The sequence below is a fragment of the Electrona antarctica genome (genome assembly GCF_951216825.1).
Source record: "Electrona antarctica genome assembly, chromosome: 20".
NCBI classification, from domain to species: Eukaryota; Metazoa; Chordata; class Actinopteri; order Myctophiformes; family Myctophidae; genus Electrona; species Electrona antarctica.
This window is the reverse complement of record NC_136801.1, coordinates 18,632,406-18,656,496: the sequence shown is the minus strand read 5'-3', so window position 1 is coordinate 18,656,496 and position 24,091 is coordinate 18,632,406. Positions and strand designations below refer to the sequence as shown.

General features: G+C 43.2%; 1 protein-coding gene across 2 annotated transcripts in view; it reads left to right on the top strand.

Annotated features, from left to right (window-relative positions):
• LOC306913112 (cadherin-12-like) overlaps positions 1 to 24,091 on the top strand; it is a 300,046-nt gene that overhangs the window by 209,501 nt on the left and 66,454 nt on the right. For both annotated transcript variants that reach the window (XM_079489647.1, XM_079489648.1), the window contains 4 exons: positions 7,369 to 7,663; positions 11,071 to 11,190; positions 12,951 to 13,118; positions 21,523 to 21,710. In XM_079489647.1, the coding sequence (XP_079345773.1) occupies positions 7,369 to 7,663; positions 11,071 to 11,190; positions 12,951 to 13,118; positions 21,523 to 21,710 (771 nt within the window). The remainder of the gene's footprint in view (positions 1 to 7,368; positions 7,664 to 11,070; positions 11,191 to 12,950; positions 13,119 to 21,522; positions 21,711 to 24,091) is intronic.

Sequence of the window (24,091 nt, the reverse complement as noted above, 5' to 3'; positions counted from 1 at the left end):
GAATGATACATCATTATGAAAGCTTACATTCTGTACTTAATATAATCTGTAAAAAAAAGAAGAAGAAAAAAAAATGAGTCCCTTTTTGTCAGCTCCAGGCACATATGATAATGTGTTCCAATGGATCTAATGTAGTTATTTAGTCACCAGCTCTTGTGACTACTTTTTCAGTGGTTCAATATAAAACACCAGTCAAAACCACCAATCAAATCAAGATTTGATCGAGTACAGTCAAACACTTATTCCAAAAGGGAAATCACCAAAAAAAGTCCTTGCGGTCTTGTTTCCATTTAGGCCCTATGCAATTCATAGACATGACTATGCAAGGTTTATGCCGAATGGCAACCATATGCATTCCTAACATGAAACCAAGATAATCCTGGTTCCAATAATCCAATTATAGTGTTTTCTACAGAGATTGGCTACATAATACACTTTAATGACTCAAATGAATCAATCAATATACAAGGTCAAGTGCATAGCCAATGAGGGGCAGAGAGCTACAATTCCTACAGAAAGCGGCTAAATAGCATGCTTTCCTTTTAACTAGCCTACCGCACAGAAGTGCAATAGGATTTATTTCCTCCACCAAGGTAAATGTTTTCAGCTACAGTAAATACCGTTGAGTATTGTTGAGAAAAGTAACATTCATAGTAGTTAGTTATGACGGTATTTTCTGCACTCTGCCATTCTGTCTTTGTATAGCTGCTGTATCTGTGCCTTGAATGGAGGAACATTCTAATTGCTCCTCTCCTGTATTGTCAAAACAAGGCAAGGCTTACCTCGTTTTTGCTGTACCTTAGTACAAGAGTTTTAGTGTCAGTGGCATGTGTGTTGTAGCGTATACATTCTACTAGCAAAACAAAACTGACATCATATCATCGTCTGCTTCAATACAAAACAAACTTTAATATGTGTATGTAGCTGCAAACTATCCATCGGGGGAACTGCAGTGTTTGAACAATAAGCCGGGCTACTGTAGCAAAGCTGTTTACTGTTTGCATTGGGGGAATCTAACAATGATTTCTAAGCTTTGGCTGGAAAAATGCGGGAAGATGTGGGAATGAAATGTATATTTGCCAGAGATAATAGCCTACTAGCAAAAAGTTTACATTTTCAAATAGAAAAAGCTCCAGAATATGTTTTACAAAGTCCACCAAAAGTCCACATGTAAGCTATAATACCGTTATTAGTCTTGTAGGCTATACTCTTGGCCAAATGGCTGGCATGTCAAATAAGCACATGAAGTTGATTGATTATTGGAAAAAAAACTCTAGTGTAGTGTGCCTCTTTGCCAAGCAGAGATTGCAAATTGGCTTTTTTACTACATACATCTTTCACATCTTACACATCTTATCACACCATTATCTGGCTTTTTCGCTTTAGTCACTTTCTCTTGCATTCTCTGTCCGTCACCTTTTCTCTATTTCTGCCACCCCCCCCCCCTCTCTCTCTCTCTCTGTTGCCCATTTTCTTGGATTTACATAATGTTATCAGTAATACCACAATCAGAATTCAGCACACAGAGACATTGAATATGTCCGTTGATTCATTGTATAACTTGTAAATAAGTGCTGCACGGCATAAGAATAAAACCATTGCTGTCGTGCCTGTGTTCTGTTGGGCCCAATGGAGTGCGTGGCACAGTTTAAAAAGAGACAAAACGTATGCCTTCTCATTAAATAATCTCTTTATATAATTGATTACCATTGTTGCAGTAATGGAATTTATAATTAGTACCAGCCAACCTTTGCTTCTAATTAATGAGTCTGTGGGCCTACAGTATTCTTTCCCCCCTCCCTTTTATTTGCATTTATGTTTCTATTTCATCTTTAATTGTGTTATTTTGAATAGGTTTGCAGGTGTCTCTCCTGGGTACTCTTGGGTAAACGGTAGCAGCTGTGTTGAGCAAACACCAAGCTGTTGCTGCTGTCAATCAATGTGGGACTATCAAACCTAATGTCCTGTAAATGTGTTGACACAGTAGCAGTATCACCATGCAATTCAGAGGTCCTCCAACTGGACAGCGCTACTGCTGTTGACTGCTATAGTCAACAGCAGTAGTCATTTACACAACGTTTCACACATGTTCTTCAGAATAATGAGTAAAGGCGGGTCTGCACAAATATTTTATAAGGTTGATTGATTCCTCTTTATATAATTTACTGCACCGGTTTCGCCCCGGCGGCCTGGGACAAGGGCGTTTTGTCTCCCTTGCGGGGAACTGGCCACGGCCTCCTGCGTCGGAAAAGCGGCGTCCCCTGTACTGATTTCTCACTTGTACTGTAACATACACACACCCACACACGCACACTTATTATTTGAGATTTGATTTTGTGTATTGTGTAATTATAAGTGTTTCTTGAAAAACGGATAGTTCACCAGAGTACCTTTGCCAGCACAGGAGTGTTTTCTATATAGGGGTTGTGTTGTGTTGCTCTAGGTCTAGGACATTGCCTTTCCGCGATAGGCTTATGTGCTGATGTTCCACTTGATTGAATTGAATTGTAAAGTACCTTTTGTACTACCACAGAGTTTTTGTAACTTTTGATATATATATATAATTTTTTTTTTCTTGTCTTTGTTCATTTTCAATTGTCTTCTTTGTTATCTTGTATGGGCACTGAAAGGCCAGCTGTCGATGCACACAGGGGCTATAGCTGCCATCCCCACCCACACTCTGTCGTGCACAGGTTGTTTTATCTTCTCTAGTTTGAATCGTATTCCTGTGTGATGAGAACTAATTTCTTCATGTGCATAGTTTTTTTTAATATATATATGCAGATTTATTTAACAGTTTGACAGCCGCTAATTGTTTAATCCAGTGTTCCACCGCGCGTAAAACGCTATACCCGACATTTGTTTAATGCGTTTAATTCGCCGTTTTAAAATAATTAAAAAGAAACAGCGGATTTATCCGGGACCTGATGACGAGGCCGTCGCGTTATGATGGCGAAACCGGAAATCAAGTCATCATCTGGGCTGCTAGGGCTTCTGGGAAATTGAGCTCAATGTAAGTGGACGGGGGGGGGGGGGGGGGGGTTTGTTTGGACTACAATGCCTCTTGGAGGCGGATCTTGTGGCGCACCATCATGGCCGCTGGTGTTGCCGAACATAACAAACGGACGGACTATTTTTCGCCGGATTTTCACGGATCAAAAGCACAAATACTTCAGCGTATGCTCTAAAGGTAATAAAACAATCTCGGCAGCGTAGAATATTTGATTAAATAGCGGGTAACGTGTTTTATGGAGTCAAACTGTTAACAATGTGTTGCAGTGAGCAGGTGCATAGATTCAATCTTAACTACTGTAAATCAACATAAATTAGTGCATGCTTATAATTTGTTGCTATTTAAATCAAGAAGACTTTCAAAAGTAGAAACTGTATTTCCTCCAATCCAAGTCAGTTTCTTGAACTAGAATAACTTCCAGCAGAAGAAAAAATAAGAATAAAATAAAATCACAGAGAAAGTGACCAGCAGTCTACCAGTAAATGCTGAAGTTCATTCAAACAAGGGTGTTCGAGTTAACAGTTAATTCGATCTCGTTCCAACTTCCGTGATCTTGCCTATCAGCCTGTTTGATTCAACGTATCAGGCCTCCAGTGTAGCCTGCTTATCAAAGTCTGACTCAATCGATCCACGTTCATTCACTGATTGTACCTCTTGTCAGTCATGCTTCGAGTGCGTAAACCTATCATTGTAGCAGGCAGCTTACAGAGGGGAAAGCCCAATTCATACTGCATTGCACGACTGTGGTGCATGGAAAATAGCCAACCTACAAGCTCATAACGCAACGCGAATGCAACACTTCATTCAGCTCATGATGTGTAGGCCATTGTTCAAGATGTACGCATATCGCTGTAGCGATGTGCGTTATATGTATGTTTTCTCAAGGTGAGATCGAGATGATGATGATGTTGAATGAGTCAGAGTCGGTCTTCATTTTGTGCATCCTTGTGTCATCTTGCATAACAAAACAGAGCAATGAGGTGGATGTCAGCTGTATAGCAAACTATTCAGCAGATCATTGCAGTCAATATTGAGCTAAATGTATCTAATTAATCTAATCATGTTCAATGACAAACTAAAGGTGACGCATCACACAGCAAGAATAAGTTACAAAAGAAAATGTGCATGAATGCATAAATAGTTAAACTGCCATTTCATACCTGCACGTTTACCTTCAATGGCCTGGTGGGTTGGCCAAATGGCTGCGATTGGCTGGATGGCCGATTGGCTGTTGAATCAATCTAACTGGGCCAATAGATATACTGTATAAAGGGAACTGCGTTTTGTTTCATGAATATGGATAAAAAACAACACCAAGCAAAGATGTGTGATTGCATCGCGGGTGTGACGCCCATGGAGCCATCTAAAATTGTGATTCTTAGTAAATATGGCCAACAAACCCCAATGTTACTATTTCGTAGGGATGTGCCGATATCCAATATAATGAATTGCTGTTATGGCCGATATTACCGATGTCGATATGATCTCATTCTGTATTGAAAAATTATAATAATTTTGTCCATTCTGAAAAATACCTGAAACAGGGTATCTGCACTGCAGGCTTAGGCAAGTCAGATATATTTAATATTGTGAGCTTGTAAATCTGTTCAAGACAGACCGATTAATCGGACGGATTAATTAATCGGTCTGAATGATTAATCGAACCGATGCCGATTAATCTAAAAAAAAACTAAAATCGGCCAATACCGATGTGTTTGCCGATTAATCTCCCATCACTACTATTTAGATTCTAAATAGTAACATTGGGATTTGTTGGCCATATTTATGAAGACTCTTAACACCTCAACATTATATTCACATCACAAGTTCACTCACTGTATTAACAGTACAAAGTAGTAAGTATACAGGAGTGGGTGAAAGATATTTCTGGCAAGGTTCCTATGACAGTTAAATTCTTACATAAAGAATAAGATTAAATAAGATTTGATAAATGTGCATAAAAGGTATAAAGGTAGGCTATTATGGCACAATAATGCTGCTGCCTTATTTACTGCACATATAGTCAAAGAAAGATAGGCTATATATATTTGCAGGTGCAAATATGCTGTGTTCCCCAGTGCTTATTATCTTATATACATAAAAATGTATGAGGATATGTGTTTAGCTGAAGGGTGGACAGGTCAGTGTACCCGTGGGTGCTAACAGCGAATGGAGAAACAAGAAAGTACAGATTGCAGGCAAAAGCACAGCAGGCAAATATATGGGAGAAAGAAATATAGTGGTGGTGGTGCAAGAGGGATGCAATTTAAAAATATCGTTTTCCAATTCATGTCATACTGTATACTGTCGTTACTTGAGGACATGAGTGATGACCTAGAACGGATGGGATAGTTCATTCCCATTTTATATTTTTATTGTTTCACTTACTTCACCTTAGACTTTCCAGCTCGTTGGAAGAAAATGTAATTGTCCCCTCCCTGCTTTCCTCTCAGAGTGCCCTCCAAACCACTGCATACATCATTTGCCCCTCCAATGTTCTAATTGGACAATTGCATTTGATGCGAATGGTCGTAGAACAGTAAATCATGGGGCCAGCTACACTCCTTAGTTGAGTGCCTGTTTAAAGGTTTAGTGCTCTCCCCAGTATAGTGTATGCCCTCTTGTCTCTTTGAGCAAAGGAATGCATTTCATTTTAGTTCCCCGCTGAAGTCAAGTACAAAGAAATCCCATCTCAGAGTGCCATGGGTAGTTCATGCAGATAGTGAGATGACACCTCAGCACCCCCAAAATCTGTTTCCTGCCTCTCACTGCACGATATGATATTCATGAATTCAATAGCGCATTAAAGAGGGATTAAATTCCTGGTGTGGTGACCATCGCATCACATTGCATTACCTCCCTTGAATATCTGAAAGGCTTTTAGATGGTGTGTCGATGCGTGTCAACAGGTGTATTGCTACAGGCCGGGGAAGTGTTCATCTTAGCAGACGTACGGAGATGGTCCAATAGAGCTAGGTCAGAGCAGATATTTCCTCTGTGCAGGATGAAGTGTGTATTATGGCGTGCCTCCTTAAGGCGCATTCATAGCCTGGGGTTTAGGTGGTGAGGTGACCACCGAACTACAACATGACGTCACGAGCCGCGGTGAAGAGCAAACCACCGCCACCGCCCCAGCCCTTCTCTCTGTTTTTACACGCCACCGCTCAACGTTATTTCAGCTCCGGTGGTCAGCTCACCACCGGAGCGGTGGTCACCTCACCACCGAAAATCCAGACTATGAATGAGCCTTCAGTTGAGCCGTCGAGAAGTGTCTGTCTGTCTGTCTGTCTATATGTCTGTCTGTCTGTGTCTAATCTCACAGCCCGCTGGGCCGATCTGTAGGCCAGTTGTATGGAAGTCAAAGGGGCCTACCTACCTACTCGGGAACGATGCCAGTCAGGAATGTCAGATGGGAAATGCATGCGCCACCTGGTTTGGCAATATGCATTATACTGTAGGCTTACTTGTTGTCAAAGCAACATGTCATTGAAATGAATAGGTGGGTCTGTTCTCAAGATATATTATAACTGCAGATGGGTTGGGTTGGCTATAGTCAGGGAAGCCGATGCCTAACCAACCCCCAACGCCTCTGACACAGAGATATAGTATAGACTGACAAAATAGATGTCAAAGGCTGGTCATATGAAGTCCGAGATCCACATTGGAGCCATGAAGTTTCAGTCAATCTTCATGACCATGATTTACAACCATTAGTGACCAACAGATGTTAGGAAAAATGTCACAAACTGGGTTCAATTGGCCAAGCTTCGCATGATGTAGTGCTCTAATCAGCGTTAGACTTTCGGGAAAATCTAGATCTGAAGGCCGCATAGCAGTCTGAAATGGTAGTGTGATTCTTGTGGAAAACCTTTCAAGCCTGAATGTGTTTGTCTGAGGTTTGTTACGGCATCTCGTAATGCACAATTTTGGAAACCGCACTGCAATGTCGAACGGTTATCACGGCAACAGTAATTGCACAGGGAAAATACATTATTTATGACACATTTAGCCTCATTAATCTGCAAAACGCTCTCAAGCATCTGATCATTCTATTTTTCTTTATAGCTGAGATGGTTTTTGCACGTCTCCACAGACACGAGTCTGCTCTTTGATGCTCTGTCTGCTTATGCTCGGCACTCCCCGCAAATGTGCTCCATTAAAGATCTTCTGCATTGCATTCATCCAGTCATTATCTCTGTCATTGCCTGGAATTGACCCGTCATTTCCCAGTGTCTCAGCCAATTAGCCAATTCACAGGCATCTCTGCACCTGTCACCCGTTTACTGTAGTGTTCAATGAAAGTAGAAATGCTTGTTTAGTTGAAAAAATAAAACAGGCTTTCTCTCGCCTCGCAGCTGCACACCGACCTGGATGGCGGAGAGAGCGCGGTGAAGTACACACTGTCGGGGGAAGGAGCTGGCTCTATCTTCACCATCGACAAGACGACGGGGGACATCCACGCCTTAAGGAGCCTGGACAGGGAGGAGAAGCCTTACTACACGCTCCGCGCCCAGGCTGTCGACATAGACACCAACAGGCTCCTGGAGCCCGAGTCGGAGTTCGTCATCAAGGTCCAGGATATCAACGACAACGAGCCCAAGTTCCTGGATGGCCCATACACTGCCAGCGTCCCAGAGATGTCACCTGTAGGTGAGTGCACCCAAGGTTACTGTGTATTCACCAGCCATACTGATCGCCTACAAACCATGTGCGCCAGTACAGGCGCAGAGGACCAGGTCGGATGTCAAGTCATCTTTATACTGTCTTTTATACCATACAGTATCTTGTCTTGTCAAGATTCAATTCATCCCCCTGAGCAAGCAGGCAGGCTCTATTGGTGCAATTGTAAATACTATATACTATATGTACTTGTGCAGGAAAAAGGGTTCAAAGCCGGGGTAGAATACATACCTGTAGTGCATCTTTAAAATGCTAGACACCGTTATCTTTACTGCTAAATGGCAGAATAGCAATAAATTAAACAACATTCAGTCACTGTAGGTGTCCATACCATACCGTCTTTTTTACTGAGTGAGAAATACAACTTTTGCAAATATATTCCTCTCCCTTCTTCCGAAGGCTGCTTTTTAAGCCTTGCAATGTTCACGGTTCAAGGCCGTGTTTACTGCTTCTTGTGTACAGGTACATAAGGGTGAGATTTATTTTGTTTGCATTCTATGAAGGATCCTATATCATCCTGAGAAGGGTGCAGAAGTTCAGCATCCATGCAGAACCAACCAACCAAACAAACAAACAAATAAACGTTTTTAAAAATAAAACGTTTTGCAATGGCTAGCGTATCGCCTCTACAATGAAACCTACAAAGCTACATGGTCAGCTGCTGGAGCACATAAACATAACAGGACTAGAGGAGGACTGGCACCACACACCAAAAAACAGACAATCTAAAAGCTTCACAACATGAGCTTGTGGATCGTATACTTCCGATGTAGCGCCGCGGCGCGCAACCCAGTGTAAATCAGGCACCACTCAGCTGATTTCACGTTTCACAGAGGCCGGTTATGCTCTAGAGTGCTGCGGCGTTATTTCACAGGCTTGTCTTTATGCTGCCCCCGCCCCCAGGGGAGGGCAGATCAAGGTAATTCACTGGGTGTATGGCTCCCCCTTGATCTGAATGGCAATGAGAGCTCTCATAGAAGAGAACTGCAAATCAGGCCTCTCCAGAGTATTACTGGCAGAGAGGCAGGAACAAAACAGGCCAGGCTCTGTACGTGGGCTCCCTAATTCAAACACACACACACACACACACACACAGCACGCACGCACGCACGCACACACGCACACAAAACCCCCAAATGAACTGATTTCTCTTGAAGTGGAGGTTAAATGGAGTGTATATTAGAATTATGATGCTCTCTCCCATTATTTGGGCAGAATAAATTGTGCTTCGATGCCGTGATGGAGTGTGTGCTTAAAAACTTGGAATCGCTGCTAATTACATTAATGAGACAAATGGAGCTGAAAGGGCCTTCCTCAGAGAAATGGATTGAAATCAGACCAACTCCAAAGAGTTGCACTTGCCTGCCTTGCGTCTCACACTGAATGCTGATAACCCATATCATTCACATGACTCATAAAACCCAATATGCATTATGGCAAAGTATGTGTCAACTGCACATATCGCAGGTCTGTGCTGTTACTGTCCGCCTAATTGGGCATGTATGGCTTGGTTAAGGAGGATTTAGACTAATCTCTGAAACCTAATGTTTGAATACAACAGTCGCCATCTGCTCAGACTACAAAGCCATGTTAGCTACAACAAACAACTGGGAGATTACTGCAATGCAGCAATGACCATCTAAATCCTATCCTATCCCTCATGGAGTGTCTTGGAGACTTAACCAGCAGGCTAGAAACCCTGAAGTTTGCCCCTTAAGACCTACAAGTACTTAGTTTACCGGAGTCCCCCATGGGTCTATCCTGGGCCCCTCCTTTGTTTCCTGCTACACCAAAACTCTTTGCCCACAATAGCAGATCTACAAACTCACAAGTTTTTAATCCCTCAAGAACAGATTCCGAGCTGCGCTACTGAATCTATCAGGGCCATTCAGAACGTGTACATTGTTGTTAGTGGGAATGAAAACATAGGCGCCCCACCGGAAGAGAGGACTGAGGGCGGACCAAACATTCAATTGGGCGATTCTATGGAATCAAACGGCAGAGGGCACTGTTTTATTTTCTTTCTCAAGTTTTCCCGCCCCCCCCCGCCCAATACACACACTCAATACACACATTTTAGTATTATTAAAATGGTGGTCTAAGGGTTAGAGGAGCGTCTGTGTGTTTCTATGTGCAGGGCGTTGCTGAAAAAGAGCACTTTCAGCTCAGCTGAAAAAAAGGAAAAAAATAACCCTAACCCTAACCCTAATCAAATAACATCCCCTAGCGGTGGGGTACGTATTTATGCAGACATGACAGAAAAATAATTAATATCCAGAATAGAAATGCTATAGGTTTCCAGTGGTTATAAGCTGCTCTCTGAGTTGGCTCTGTACTTGGACTCCTTTTCCCCCCACATCAAATCTCTTATATAAATATAAATATAAATATAGGCGATGTGCAGCCGCAGGCCAGGGTATCGTTCCCCCCAGAATAATATTCTGGTTGCTGGCGTCCAAGTGGTTACGAGAGTTGCTCACCCAATATGTCTGTTTATATCTCTCTACACCCCTCTCTCTTCTTTCTCCATTTTGCTCTCTCTCTCTCTCTCTCTCTGTCTCTCTCTCTCTCTCTCTGTCTGTCTCTCTGTCTCTCTCTCTCTCTCTCTCTGTCTCTGTCTCTGTCTCTGTCTCTGTCTCTGTCTCTGTCTCTCTGTCTCTCTGTCTCTCTGTCTCTCTCTCTTGCTTTTTGGCCTAGTAGGTCAGGTATTTAATTGGATTGACTATGGGAGATTTAGGACACAGAATCCCTGTCCAGCCGTCATCCTAGCTGTGCCAAGTGCAAAACGGGGGCTCTCGTGGGTTCTTCACAATGATGATCCCAGTTATTCTGGCTCAGAACACTGCAGTTATTTTTGGTTAATTTCCCCAACTCTAAAGTTTGTTTGTGGAAGTTCTTATACAATGGTATGGATGTGGATTAAAAGCGGTCGCATTCAGGATTGCCAACTAGTTTAAAGGGAGATGAACCGTACGGACAACAAGTAATTACTGTCCCTATTATTGTGTGGGAGCTGGAAGGCTGCCATCTTGCTTCTATGCCTACCATGGCTCTTTGTTATCTAAATGGTAACATTGCTTAATGATTTGGCCCGCAAAAGGAGCATTTTGTTGTTGGCATTGATTCAGTTTTTTTTGCTAACCACAGCCACATAATGTTACAAATATAAATGATATACAAATGCATACTACAGGAAAATACAAAAGCTATTTTACTAAACATTATTGTCCTCTTACACTCCATTACCGGTCATACCTAACAGTCTTTCCACTTTGAATGCTAACTATCTGAAAGGGCTCACACATGGGGTGATGCTGCGTCATGACATGAAACTAAACACAATCCTTTTGCCCCCCCATTACCAACCCCCCTCCCAGGTACATACGTGACGCAAGTGACGGCTACGGATGCGGACGACCCGACATACGGCAACAGCGCCAGGGTGGTGTATAGCATCCTCCACGGCCAGCCATACTTCTCTGTTGACCCGAAAACAGGTATTTAAAAAAATAAAATAAAACAGGGGAAAGGGGAAGAGGGCAGAATGTGAATGAAGCACTTGACACTTGGCGTGCCCGGTTGGACCGGTTGGACGTTTGTATTCATAAACCAACATTCCATGTGATAGCAGGTGTGTGCATGGAGGGTACGAGTATAGCCATCTCCCAGTCAGTGACCTTCTGTGCATTTGCTGCTAAGAGACCGCTGGCACATTCTCAGACTACAGCAACTAGATACCACCACAGCGGCAGCAACTAAATTGGCATATCATGGCTAGCAGCAATTTAGCTGCGGTGACATTCACAGAGGGTTTCAAAGGAAGCAATCATAAGAGAAAGAGGACTTCCAATTCCAAACTACGCCATGTCCTATGGCGTAGGTCCTCTGAGGCGAGTCTGTCTGTCTGTCTGTCTGTCTGTCTGTCTGTCTGTGGTGCAATGGTTCCGAAACGTTTTCGCGCCACGTTGTGAGCTTGTAGATTGGCTATTTTCACTACTTCTTAAACTTGTTTTCTAATGTATGGAATTTCTACAATTTCTTATTACTGAAAAAAAAGAATTTGACAAATTTTGCTTTTTTTCGTAATGTTTATTGAAAATGTATTGAAATAATAATTTAAAACAAAATGTAGGAAACAAAAACATAAAGAGACCCATAAAAAATGTGTCCACGACCCACAATTGGGTCCCGACCCAGTTTTTGTGAACCACCAGATGTTTGTCAAATGGTGCTCTATAACCATTAAAGGTGCCTAAACTAAGCTGAAGAACCAGTAGAGGACCTCTAAACTAAGCACCTAACAAACACTCTAATAGGGACTGAACAGGTTCTTGGAATGTACAGTATATAATGTAGCTCAACCATGCCAAAATTCCAAAAATGTTTTGGTGTGGATGGAGCAATAGACGGATGGATAGATTATTACAGAGAGACTATTCTTACCTTGAAAGAACACAGCACACAGGGGCAGATCAAACACTATTTGCCCGCTGTGTGGAGTAACTGCGAGGAAGAGGAACAAGTGGAGTAAGTGTGTGTGTGTGTGTGTGTGTGTGTGTGTGTGTGTGTGCGTGCGTGCGTGCGTGTGCGTGTGTGTGTGAATATGTGTGTGGGTGGTTGTTCGCGCAGGCCCTGACTCCGCTGTCTCCCTATTTTTTTTAGGCGAGCAACCTCCTAATGACCTAGCTATTAATCTGCAGTACAAACGCTGTCTGATCCTGGGGCCTCTGATCCTCAAGTGAATCATTACGGCGCCTCCTCTGCTGAATGTCAAGCGTATCTGGGTTTGAGGATGACCTCCGTGTGGCTCGGCAGACAGCGAGTGCAGCGATCAGGACTCCTTGACGCAGGGGGCCCTCGATCTCTGACTGGGCTCTGATAGCAAATCGGTCATTTCATGTTGCTAAACATCTTCCAGGAGTATTATCCCCTTAAATCCTCTAGACTTAGTTAGCTGGATCTGAGAGGGCTCTGCGAGGACAGTGTCCTCGCCAATCTGCAGTACAAGCTCACAATGAGTCGCAAGCTTGTGGATCACCTATTGTTGGCTAATATTCCCCCAGAATATGGATGCTGGTGTTCAAGCAGTGGTTGAGTGTTAATGCTCTCCCAATCTCTCTGTTTTCTCTCTCTCTCTCTCTCTCTCTCTCTCTCTCTCTCTCTCTCTCTCTCTCTCTCTCTCAATCTCTCTCTCTCTCTCTCCCCCTCCCTCTCTCATGTCACCTGCTTCCCTTGTCTCTCTCTGGCTGTCGGTCAGGTGTTATAAAGACAGCATTGCCCAACATGGACCGCGAGGTCAAGGAGCAGTACCAGGTGCTGATCCAGGCCAAGGACATGGGGGGTCAGCTGGGAGGGCTGGCGGGGACGACCACCATCAACATCACCCTGAGCGATGTCAACGACAACCCGCCCCGCTTCTCCAAAAGTGAGTTCCCGTGATTTTTTTGTTTTTAGTCTATCCCCTGAAATCAGTGAGGTGAGATGTTCTGACAGAAAAGGAAACATACTACTGATACTGCTGCTGCTACTGCTGCTGTATCACTCAACAATGTTTTGTTATTTATTCTGGCTCCCTGTGTGGACAGAATTGGTTCGGGACAAAAGGAAGGTACAATACGAACAGAGGTCTATAGGTTTGATCCATTATAAAATAATAATCCAAATTGATTGTATATCATACGCGCCCGTGTGGGACAGTGGTGAAGTACCTGTGCACCACCGTGGATTGTAGGTGCTCGATTATCACCGCGTTGTAACTGGGTTACTGAGCGATCATCAAGCCCAATTGACCGAGTTCGAGGGAAGGCGATCTTTGTCGGTGTGCTAGTAACTCCTACAGGCTGTGACGGTGCCTTTCAGTGTGGGGTGTTGAACCGGAGGGGTAGGGCGGTGGAACTTCGTCCTCCCGGTGGGGGCTCCTCACTGGCAGGTAAGTCAGTAGGGTAAAACAGCAGGGGCAAACAACAGCCAATTGGCATAATGACAAAAAAAACAAATGAGGGTGTCTAAATGTATTAAAACATATATTCTATAGCTTTCAAGAAAGGGCAATTCTGCAAAGAAACATAAGAAACATTATGCATTCTGGCTACGGTGCATACCACTGTACTGTACTGGTTGAAATGCTGTCATGAACGATAATGAAAATAAAATTATCATTTAGAATGTGCTCATTTAAATTTTAATGACATTGATTGTGTTCACTCTTTTTTTCATAATAACATTGATAACTCTGTGTACTGGTTGGTACATCACATATTAGACAGCAAACACCATCCAATTACAAGGGAATCTATTGGTACCTCTCATTTGTAATTGCTTTTCATTATTTGTCATCATGCATTATTATAAGCAAGGGACCTATTTATTTATGATGATTGCATCTCACTATCTGGGTAAATAGACGGAGGTTTTTGTCACTTTGCTCATTGGATCACTTTTTGTATTGAGCATGCCAAGGTTGTCAGAGATTCAGAATACTATATTTTGTTAATTAACCCATTCTGAACGGGAACCCCTTTTGGTGTTTTAACTAAGCATTATGTTATACTTTAGCTATTGAAAAATAGCAGATCTACAAGCTCATAGCGCGCCACCGAGTGGCGCGCTACGAGCTTGTAGGTCTGCTATTTTTGAAAAATCGTGAAAATGCGGCACAAATCTTTGAATATATATATATTCTTTCAGAAGACTTTTGTTTTATTTCGACGTCAGGTCAAAATGGGTTAACCACATGAACCCTAGTGTCCCTATTCTGGGACTGTCATAATTGACAGACCTTCTGTGAAAATAACAAATATTCATATTAGTGTGCAAGCAAATATAGAAGGTGTATACAAGCTGTGAGCTTGCAGATTCACTATTTTCAGAAAAGAGATTTCATGCAGAGGGGAAAAATAGGGAGGAGGGAGGGGGGGTTTTCAAGTACAGGCGTGGCTAGTTTCTTATTTTATACTTTGTCATATGACGGTGTCCTGCTAAACTATAGTAGTTGCTCTGATCTACAAGCTGTCAAGGTGTCATGCATGGTGAGCTTTTATATCTGCATTCTGGTTTCATAAATATTCTCCTATGAAAAGTATTAACAAGATCTTCTGACTAATAACTGCATTGGAACATATATAATGGTAAGTAATGGTTTTAGAATGTTCCCAACCAACAGCGGTAATATTGAACATATATCAGGCAGCAGCAGTAGGTCGCTGTATCAGCACGGCAGACTAGATTCGAGTCTGTGCACTAAAACTCTGTATCTCATCTCTTTTATTTTCATCTGAACCACTAAACAAGATTAATCATGTTGTCTGCTTCCTATACGGTCACGTAACAAGGTACCCCCGCCCAGAAACCTTTTCCAGTGCCTCTTCAGTGTACTCGTTCATCTGTGAAAGTACATTATATCGCACTCAGCACAAAAATTAGTCTGTGCAGGGTTTTTTTCCGTATTCCAAAAGTGTTTGTATGAGGCAGACTTGGAAGGGAAGCAACATCGACACAGTTGCCCTCGTTTCCGCTTCTTCTTAGGTTGATTTGAGGCGCAGCCGGGAGACTCTGTGAATGTAAACAGACAGGTAGACGGTCCATGGTCTGTTTACCTTCTTTTACCTTCTCTGCTTCTCTCTGTGTGCACAAGTGCATTCAAGTACACTTTACTTTAAGGCACTTTTACTTTACTTTTGAATTTCCATCTACTTGGAAATGATGGTTACAACTAAGTTACTTTATAGATTTTTGATTTGGTTAGCAGATCTATACAAGCTCGTTCTGTGAGCTTGTAGATTGGCTATTTTTGCTACTTCTGTGTGACACTGCAGTACGACAAAGTAGGGCATTCATTTACAAGAAAACGTAAAAGGTTGGATATACGCAGGGCAACAAAGTGCACCCGCACACACGATCCCGCCCCAATCTGCACAACACAGAAATAATGACTCCTCAAATGAGCAGATGCCTCAACTGTAACAACCTGCCGTCTTCGGGGGGTGACATGAGAGACGCAGAGAATCTCCATCTCGTGTCGGGTTTCTGGTAATGAATGAATCTAATCTCCTGTTTGGATGCTTTCAAACGGTTCTTGCCGTACTGTTCCTGGGCTCTCTGCAGTGGGAGGATTAAATCCCGTCGGCTGTCCAGCTGGTCTCAATTTTGATCCAAAGGGCTGGCGCAGACTTGATGCCCGCATGCTCCAAACCTGTCTAGATGTCCACCATTGTGCTGATACTCCAAGGTATCATGTCTGCGCCACTTGAGTCCTGTCGCCCTCACCTCTATTGTCAATAAATGTTTCGAGAGGTTGGTGAGACTACATCTGTTCCTTGCTACCTGCCTTGCCGGACCCATGGCAATTTGTATATTGTCAAAACAAATCCACCGTGTAATTGCAATGGCTCTTCACACCACCGTTGTGGACAACAGCTCAGCATTCAACACATAGTTCCTGCCAAATTCAACACAGAGCTCAGAGACAGAGGCCTGCAATCAACCATGTGCAGCCGGATACTGGACTTAAGTTACTTATTACTTTACTTATTACTTTTTTTCATTCTGTGGCTTGTTTATTTACTTTCAAAGGGAAAAACTACCCAACATAACTTATTTATTTTAAACGGCTACTAATTGTGACCATAGGTCGCGTTTACTATGAAAACCTGCATTTCCCGTCAGTCAGTCAGTGCGTCGTGTCACACTACGTCATGAACGGGACAGGTTCTGACATTCCATATGTTGATCTGACCTCATCAAACCCTGTACACTTAAGACATGCTCCATATATGGCCAATAGGCATACATAATTCATTCCATATGTTGATCATCATCTGACCCCCCTACTCACAAATTTGATCCACACTGTTCATATTCACAACAGGCACTCTCATCAAGACACGATGCCTGCTGCGCCTCGAAAAATCTCACTGCAGTCTGTTTTTTAGATATTATAATGGCCGGTGGATGACGTCAATATGACAATTGAGCAGTTGACCCGAAAAGGCCTTTTTGTCCTGACCACTTATCCATGATTCATACATTATGGATCATTTGTATGGAAAAATTCAAAGGAATCACAGTTTTTCCATAATAATAATCTATGGTGTTATTTGACAGTACAGAGTGTGATAATGAGTGGTGATCGCTTCATTCCTAGAATGGTGGCTCTTGCGGTCGCGGATTTGATTGACAGTTCATGGTGCGTACCATCCTGCTCGTAGGTCGCACATGCACGGACACGCGAATCTATGATGATGCTGTTGTTGTTGAGCACAACAGTTGTTGTATCAGGTGCCACCCACTTCAACTGTAATCCTGATCGCTGGCATAGATCATTAAGATCCATCCAGTCGGACCGCACACTGAATCCAGTGGCTTTAATGTCCAATTTACCATTCGCCTTAGTCTTGAATCCAAGGAACTGCGTCTCATTCTCCAGCACGGGTGGTACTTTACGTCGCTGAATGTGTTGAATGAGTGACTCGCGAGCCATTTCCCTGACCGTGGGGTCGTCGCTATTGAGCATATTTATAAGGTGACTGGTTCTGGTGGCGGTGTAAACCCATTCGATATTTGGTACACCCAGACCACCATCGCTGATAGGCTGAAACAGTATGGCACGGGTGAAGTGAGTATTGAGACAGAACCAGCCCCTCACCAAGTGCACTGCCTTGTTATTCAGTTCTGTAAGGGTGTTCTCTCTCTCACACACACACACACACACACACACACACACACACACACACACACACACACACATGTTGCGAAAGTAGCTGGAATTGTTTACCTGGGCTGTAGATGGCGGAAGTGGTAAAAGGCAACGTGTGAAAGAAGCTGTGGATCCTGTGTGATATATGAAGATGTAGGAGGAGTGCGTGTTCACGGACCTCACGGTGGTGTGAAGTTAGAGTTAATGTGTGTGTGTGTGTGTGTGTGTGTGTGTGTGTGTGTGTGTGTGTGTGTGTGTGTGTGTGTGTGTGTGTGTGTGTGTGTGTGTGTGTGTGTGTGTGTGTGTGTGTGTGTGTGTGTGTGTGTGTGTGTGTCTGTGCACGCATGTCTTCCCACTGTGTGCCGTGGTCGCGCAGTGGTTGTATCGGCCACTGTACACACACACGTGCGTTGCGAAAGTAGCTGTAATTTTGACCTGGGCTGTAGATGGCGGCGCAAAATTGTATATGCCACTGTTTGTTGTGTTGCTGCGGTAGCTAGAGGAAGCATACCAGTGGGGTAACAGTGAGAACGGTGGCCTGTGATGCAGGTGTCGCTAGGGGGCAGAGGTAGATGGTGGCGCAAAATTGGGGAAATTTTAATTAACTAATAAATTAATTATTAATCATTAATGTGTCAAATCGAAAAAAAGGGCTTCGTTAAGACCTCCATATTATTATGGTCAATGCCTGTGTGAAAAGTGGGAGTGATTGGTGCAGGCAGTGAGGAGCTACGGAAGTGTTTCTGACACACACATTCAGACGGACGTTTGGTTAATTATAGTATGATATGATTATGGATTTGTGAGTTAAATTGCTCCATCTACACCTTCCCTCTCAGCTTTGTACAAAGGGTTGAGGTCAAACCACTCTCCCACAGCTTTAAGAACAGTGTGCTTTTCTTCATCGTGTCTACTGGACTAGTATGCATTTTGTATTTATTGTAATATTATTGTCTCCACCAGGCCGAAGGCATGGGGAGAGAGTATGTTTTGCACTCCGTCTGTCCGTGTGTCCGTCCGTGTCTGTCCGTGTGTGTGTGTGTGTGCGTGTCCGTCCGTCCGTCCGTCCGTCTGTGTACAGCTAATCTCCGGCACCGTTAAACCAGTCGATGCCAAATTTTGCACACACTCCCTGGATGCCAACGATGAACCTCTGCCCAAAATTTTCCAGAACGGCCTGTAATAGCGCCACAATTAAGGAGGCCGACTTTTGAAAAACATTTTTTTTTATATTGTCCAAAATTCCCACAAATCGTTTCCCACTATCTCTATAGTCATGTGTTCAAGCCTGATCTGTCTGATATTTCGAATTCCATCCTAATTGGCTAATATTGGCTTTCATAGTTGGCAGGATTGGCCCGTTTTGAACAAAAAGCCTCAAATCATGAACGCAGCGTGCATTTTACGTGAAATCTTTCACGGACTTTCCTACTAGGCTGAGGAATATATCCCACCCTTTTCACATTGGCCTATAGCGCCACCAGGAGGCCACAACTTGACCAGGGCAGATGGAGACCTGTGCCCCGAGGGGCACTTTATCTAGTTGACCACTCATTTTGTATGTCCGTGGCAAACATTTGGAAAATGTCCATCACAAGCCTGCATGTTGATGACCCCTGCTACGGACAAGTGACCTTTGTGTCTGGACAAGTGAATGGGAAATGTACTTATCCGAAGGACAAGTGCCTCAAAAAGTTAATGTCAAGCCCTGTTGGTTAATTAGAGTGAATACACTTCTACAGCTTATAGAACTGAAGTCAAGTCAAAACTCTTAAAGAGTACCTCTCTCATTCAGAGAGAGCACTACAGACACCTATGCCATCATACAGTACATAGCGGGGGTTGCATTTCCTTTGTTTCCATCATAGGTGTCTTTCACGCCTCTGAGATGATCTCACCAGAAGGAAAACAACTAGCATAAACACAGTTTTTACAAAATGTCATTGCTTATACATCTTTCTTTGAGATTTACATTAGACAATTAAAAATCCGAACTTTTCTCCACGATTCCGATCTTTTGAAAATCATGTGATCGGAGCCGATTTCCGATCACCCGATCGGGACAACCCTAATTTTCAACATTAGCAGTCCCCCCCCCCCCCCCCCTATTCTGCAATGTTTATATATCTCTGAAAAGTGTACTGTATAGTGTTAAGGCTTCTGCATCCGATACTTCAAACGTATACAGACAAGTGTGCATCGTTTCCATATCCGCCCTAGAGTCTAGATCTAGAGCGGATTAGCAGCCTGCAAAGCAACTCGACCCCAACCCAGTCTACCATTATAAATAAACACTCAAACCCACAGTTCCACCAAGGCTCGTGAAAATAGTAACATGTTACTTTTGGAAAAAAGTAAATGTAATATTATTACTCAAAATGTGAAAGTAACTAGTTACGTTACTAGTTACTAGAAAAAAGTAATAATATTACTGAAAGTAATATATTACTTTAGTTACTTGACAACATCATCAAGAATGCTGATGGCACGACAGTGATGGGCTGGAGTGGATTGTCGATAATGCAAATTGTGAGCTTGTAGATCACTACTAGATAGCTATTTTTTTTTTGCTATAAATCGCACTCACACACCAAAGTATATATTGGGCTTAAGTGGTTAAAACAGAATCAGAACTGACATCAAAGACTTCATAAGGATCCGTTTCAAGTAATTAGTCCAATTCCCTGTGGCTGACCTGCAGTCTGAGAAGACTGCCACTGGTCTTAATCGCTTAGTTGCAAATCATTTTCAATAACATGCCCTGCGGCGTGCGACAATCATAATGTTCCTGTAGCATTATTATTATGAGCTGTGCGTGCGTGCGTGCGTGCGTGCGTGCGTGCGTGCGTGCGTGCGTGCGTGCGTGCGTGTTTTACCATATATGAAGCGGTTGAGCTGAAAAACAGCGTTTAACATTGGTCCGGTTGCTAGGCAACTTTGACCACGGCCCCCATAGACCTCTGTTCAAAGTTGGATTTTCAAAGCCTTATAACTCTGAAAATACGAGCGCTGTCCTTGGTGATCGGCATCCATTCAAGGTTCTGATGTCATTAGTGATTTTGTACCGAATCGCTCTCGACATGTTAAAGTTTCTGGCGAAAGATAAACAGCGTGAGCTAACGCTAATAATAGCCGATCATTACAACGGTGGTCTCCAGGCTGGGGAACAGGAAATGAGCCAAAATAGAAGAATCCCCCTGGCAGGATTTACCTACAATCTGCTGCCACCTATCCAAATAACCAAACCTGTGAGCTCTTCAAGTATGATCAACTCCCACAGTGATTCAAAACTTTTTTCCCTTCTTTTTTCCCTCTCTCTTGATGATTGGTAAACTTCTGTCTGCATGCCTCAGGCACTAATTCAGTGCATTGAAAATTGCGGTTAATTTGATCAAATTTCAAACTGTCCTCCAGACGGCAGGCTGACACTACATCTTAAACCATGGATATAGGACGGAATCGATGATACATGGTCACTGAAGTACAGAGGCAATCAGCTAAAATGTAGTCAAATACTGCTTCAGACTCACAGAAACAGGTACTACAGCAAGAGGAAGCCAAGTGCGCAGAGGCCGCCACCGGCATACAAGTCTCCTCCGATTCAAACTCAAATCTCCAGCTTCCGTACCTCCAGCTAGAAGTCTCTGTGCAGTCTAGCTGTGCTCGGGCACATCGGCACTTTTCTTGTACCTCCATTTGGAGCAATGTGCACTCTTGCACAATCTTGTGCATTCAGTGTTTTTTTTAATTCATTCAATTAATTGTGTACGACCTTAATGTTTTAATGAGTATTTTCCTCTGACGGTAACTTGTGCAGTGTTGAAATGTAGATTTCATTATTTTAGCCATTCATTTTTAAAATTATTTATTCAATAAATTGTGTAGCCCTTATGTTTTTAATGAGTATTTTCCCCTCACCGTTGTGTTGGTGGAGTTGATGTTGTTCTTTCCTTACCTGCTTGTGTGCGTCTGGCTGCCCCCTCACGGTCTCCCCATTGGCCTTGTTACAATCTATCTCAATACATTAATCTGTCAGGAGAATTAACCCTTTTTCCTTTTGGGGAATAACACAACAACGGGGGGCAAAAAAGATAACAAATGAGTCCAATCTCCTCCTCCTCTGTTTGTGTTCCAGGTTTCTTTCACCTACGAGTCCCAGAGTCTTCGACGGTGGGGTCCGCCGTGGGCAGAATTAAAGCCCACGACTTGGACATCGGGAGAAATGCAGAGGTGGAGTACAGCATTGTGCCCGGCGACGGAGGCGTCATGTTTGACATTACCACCAACGAACACAACCAAGAGGGGATCATCCTTCTGAAAAGGGTATGAAGCGGAGCCCTGTTGTTATCCTGTTAAGTTACTCGGGGTGGAAACCTTGTATGTCTCAAAACTGTTCAGAAGATGAGGGGGGAAATAACCTGTGGTCCAATGGCTCCAATGTAGTTATTATTTAGTCACAGGCTCTTGTTAATATTTTCCAATTGTATAATATTTATTAAACCCACACAGATACACTTTAACGATCACAAAAAAATAAGAAAGTCTACAAGCTCACAACACATGAGCGTGTAGATCAGCGCAAATCTAGCCTCATTTTGGGTTCACAGAATACTTAAGTGGTTGATGGATGGACCAATGGTGGAATCCTGTGTGGTGGGAACCGTATGTGTACAAAAAAGGGAATGCAGTTTTTATTAAGTGGTGCAACCACTTCCTTAAGTGACTATGTGTGTGGCTGGGTGGCTGGGTGGCTGGCTGGGTGGGTGCGTCTGAGCACGAAAACAGCATGGTTGTTTTTCACCACCTGTGCGCAACCTAACACACACACACACAAACACACGCACATATTAACTGTATATATGGTGATTTTGGGTGTGCCAGTACTTACTTCACACGGGTGTGATTTTTATTTAGCCACAAACAATTTCCTCTGATATATATTCACAAAACCCACAGACTTAACAACCTGGCATCCCTATTTTGACCATGTCATAATAGGTGACTGTTTTCAAAACATTTCAAGAAGAGTGAAAATAGCTAATCTACAAAGTACATGGCACATTGTGAGCGTGGCAGCCTGTAGATCGGCTATTTTAACAATTTCAACAACATTTGCACGTCGCTGTCATGCGACAAACTATTATAAAAGAGGGCATTCATGTATGGGGGGGGATGGGAGGGATACAAGGTTTATTATCTCTAATAGACCCGCTGGACAGTCTGTACCCAAGGCACGAGCTCATCTAGTCATCAATCTCAACCTGGGAACACCTGGTGGATGCAATTAGCTGCTTTGCAGCTTAGAAAACCAGCAGCAGCCATTGTCCCCAGCAGTCACAACGGAGATGAACCACTGGTAAAAGAGTGCAAACTCTACGAAACCATTTTTAGCCGTAGTTTTGCTGAGCACACACACCGGTGTTTGAGCACTGTACCGCATCACAGCCATTCCTTCACACCTGGGAGCTGACCAGTACAACCACAGTATTCTACTGTCGGCCATTCCCGCGCTCTGCGAGAACAGTTAGGGGTTAAGTGCACCCCTCAGGAGGACACCATGGCAGGATTTCTTGAGGAGCGCGACTGGAATGCATTTTCAGTGGTGTAAATACAGAGTGGGGACAACTCTGGTCCCTCCAGTGGACCATTTGTTTTCTCCACAGATATTTTACGGATCACAGAGCTTTGGTTCAGTTCCCGGAAATTAGCCGAAAACAGAATTAACAGTTTGTGGTGCACTTTTAAAAGCTTAGACAACAGCAATATTCTTATTATCCAAATCAACAATGTTTGAAAGGATATTCACCAGGCAGGTAACGTTAGCTGTTCACACTCAAATCTTAGCACGTTTCTTTTTTAAGAAATATTGATCTACTTGTACTAATGACCAAAACTCTGTCTCATTCAAATCCCACCAGAGGACTTATGCGAACTGTCTACACGAGTGACATGAAGTATTTCGGGCTTCTGTTGTCACCACGGGGCGACTGTGGTGTGAATGGGTGAATGTAATGCACAATCTATGTAAAGCGCCTTGGATAAAGGCGCTATATAAATGCACCATTTACCATTTACACCACCCTGGGCGGTGGGAGGGGAGACAGAGTTGAACATTTCCATGTCCTAGCTTACAGTCTTTGTCTCGGCTATCAACCATAACCTTCACCACTTCATGGCCTGCGGATTATTCTTTATCCTCTGATTATAGTTTACTGTCTCTTTGGGGCCATTTTTTGTATTCCACTTTCTCTAGCAGTCCCTTGTGACAAGCAGTGAATGAAAAGCAAAGGGCTGAGTGTCTTGCTAAAGGACATTTCAGATAGAGCCATACTGGCTGATACATGGATCAAACCATGTGCCATTTACAGTATGTCACAGACCAGACCTTCTATCCACTGCATCACCCCACTGACCACACCCTCTATAGCACCTACTGGGGTCTGGGGGCAAGAGTTCAAACACTCATGCACTATTTTATTTTTCAGCTATTTGAATATAGCCAATCTACAAGCTCACAATACAAAAATGGTATCTTGGGAACCTGTCAAGCTTTGTGTGATGCACAGCGTCAATGCGTGATGGAGAATAAGTAAGTCCTTTTACTATCATTAGCCTACCGGCATATTTATTAGTATCATAGTAGCAGTATCATACAATCTGGCTGTTGTTTATCATTCCAGCGTCTAGCACATTCTGGCGCTCCG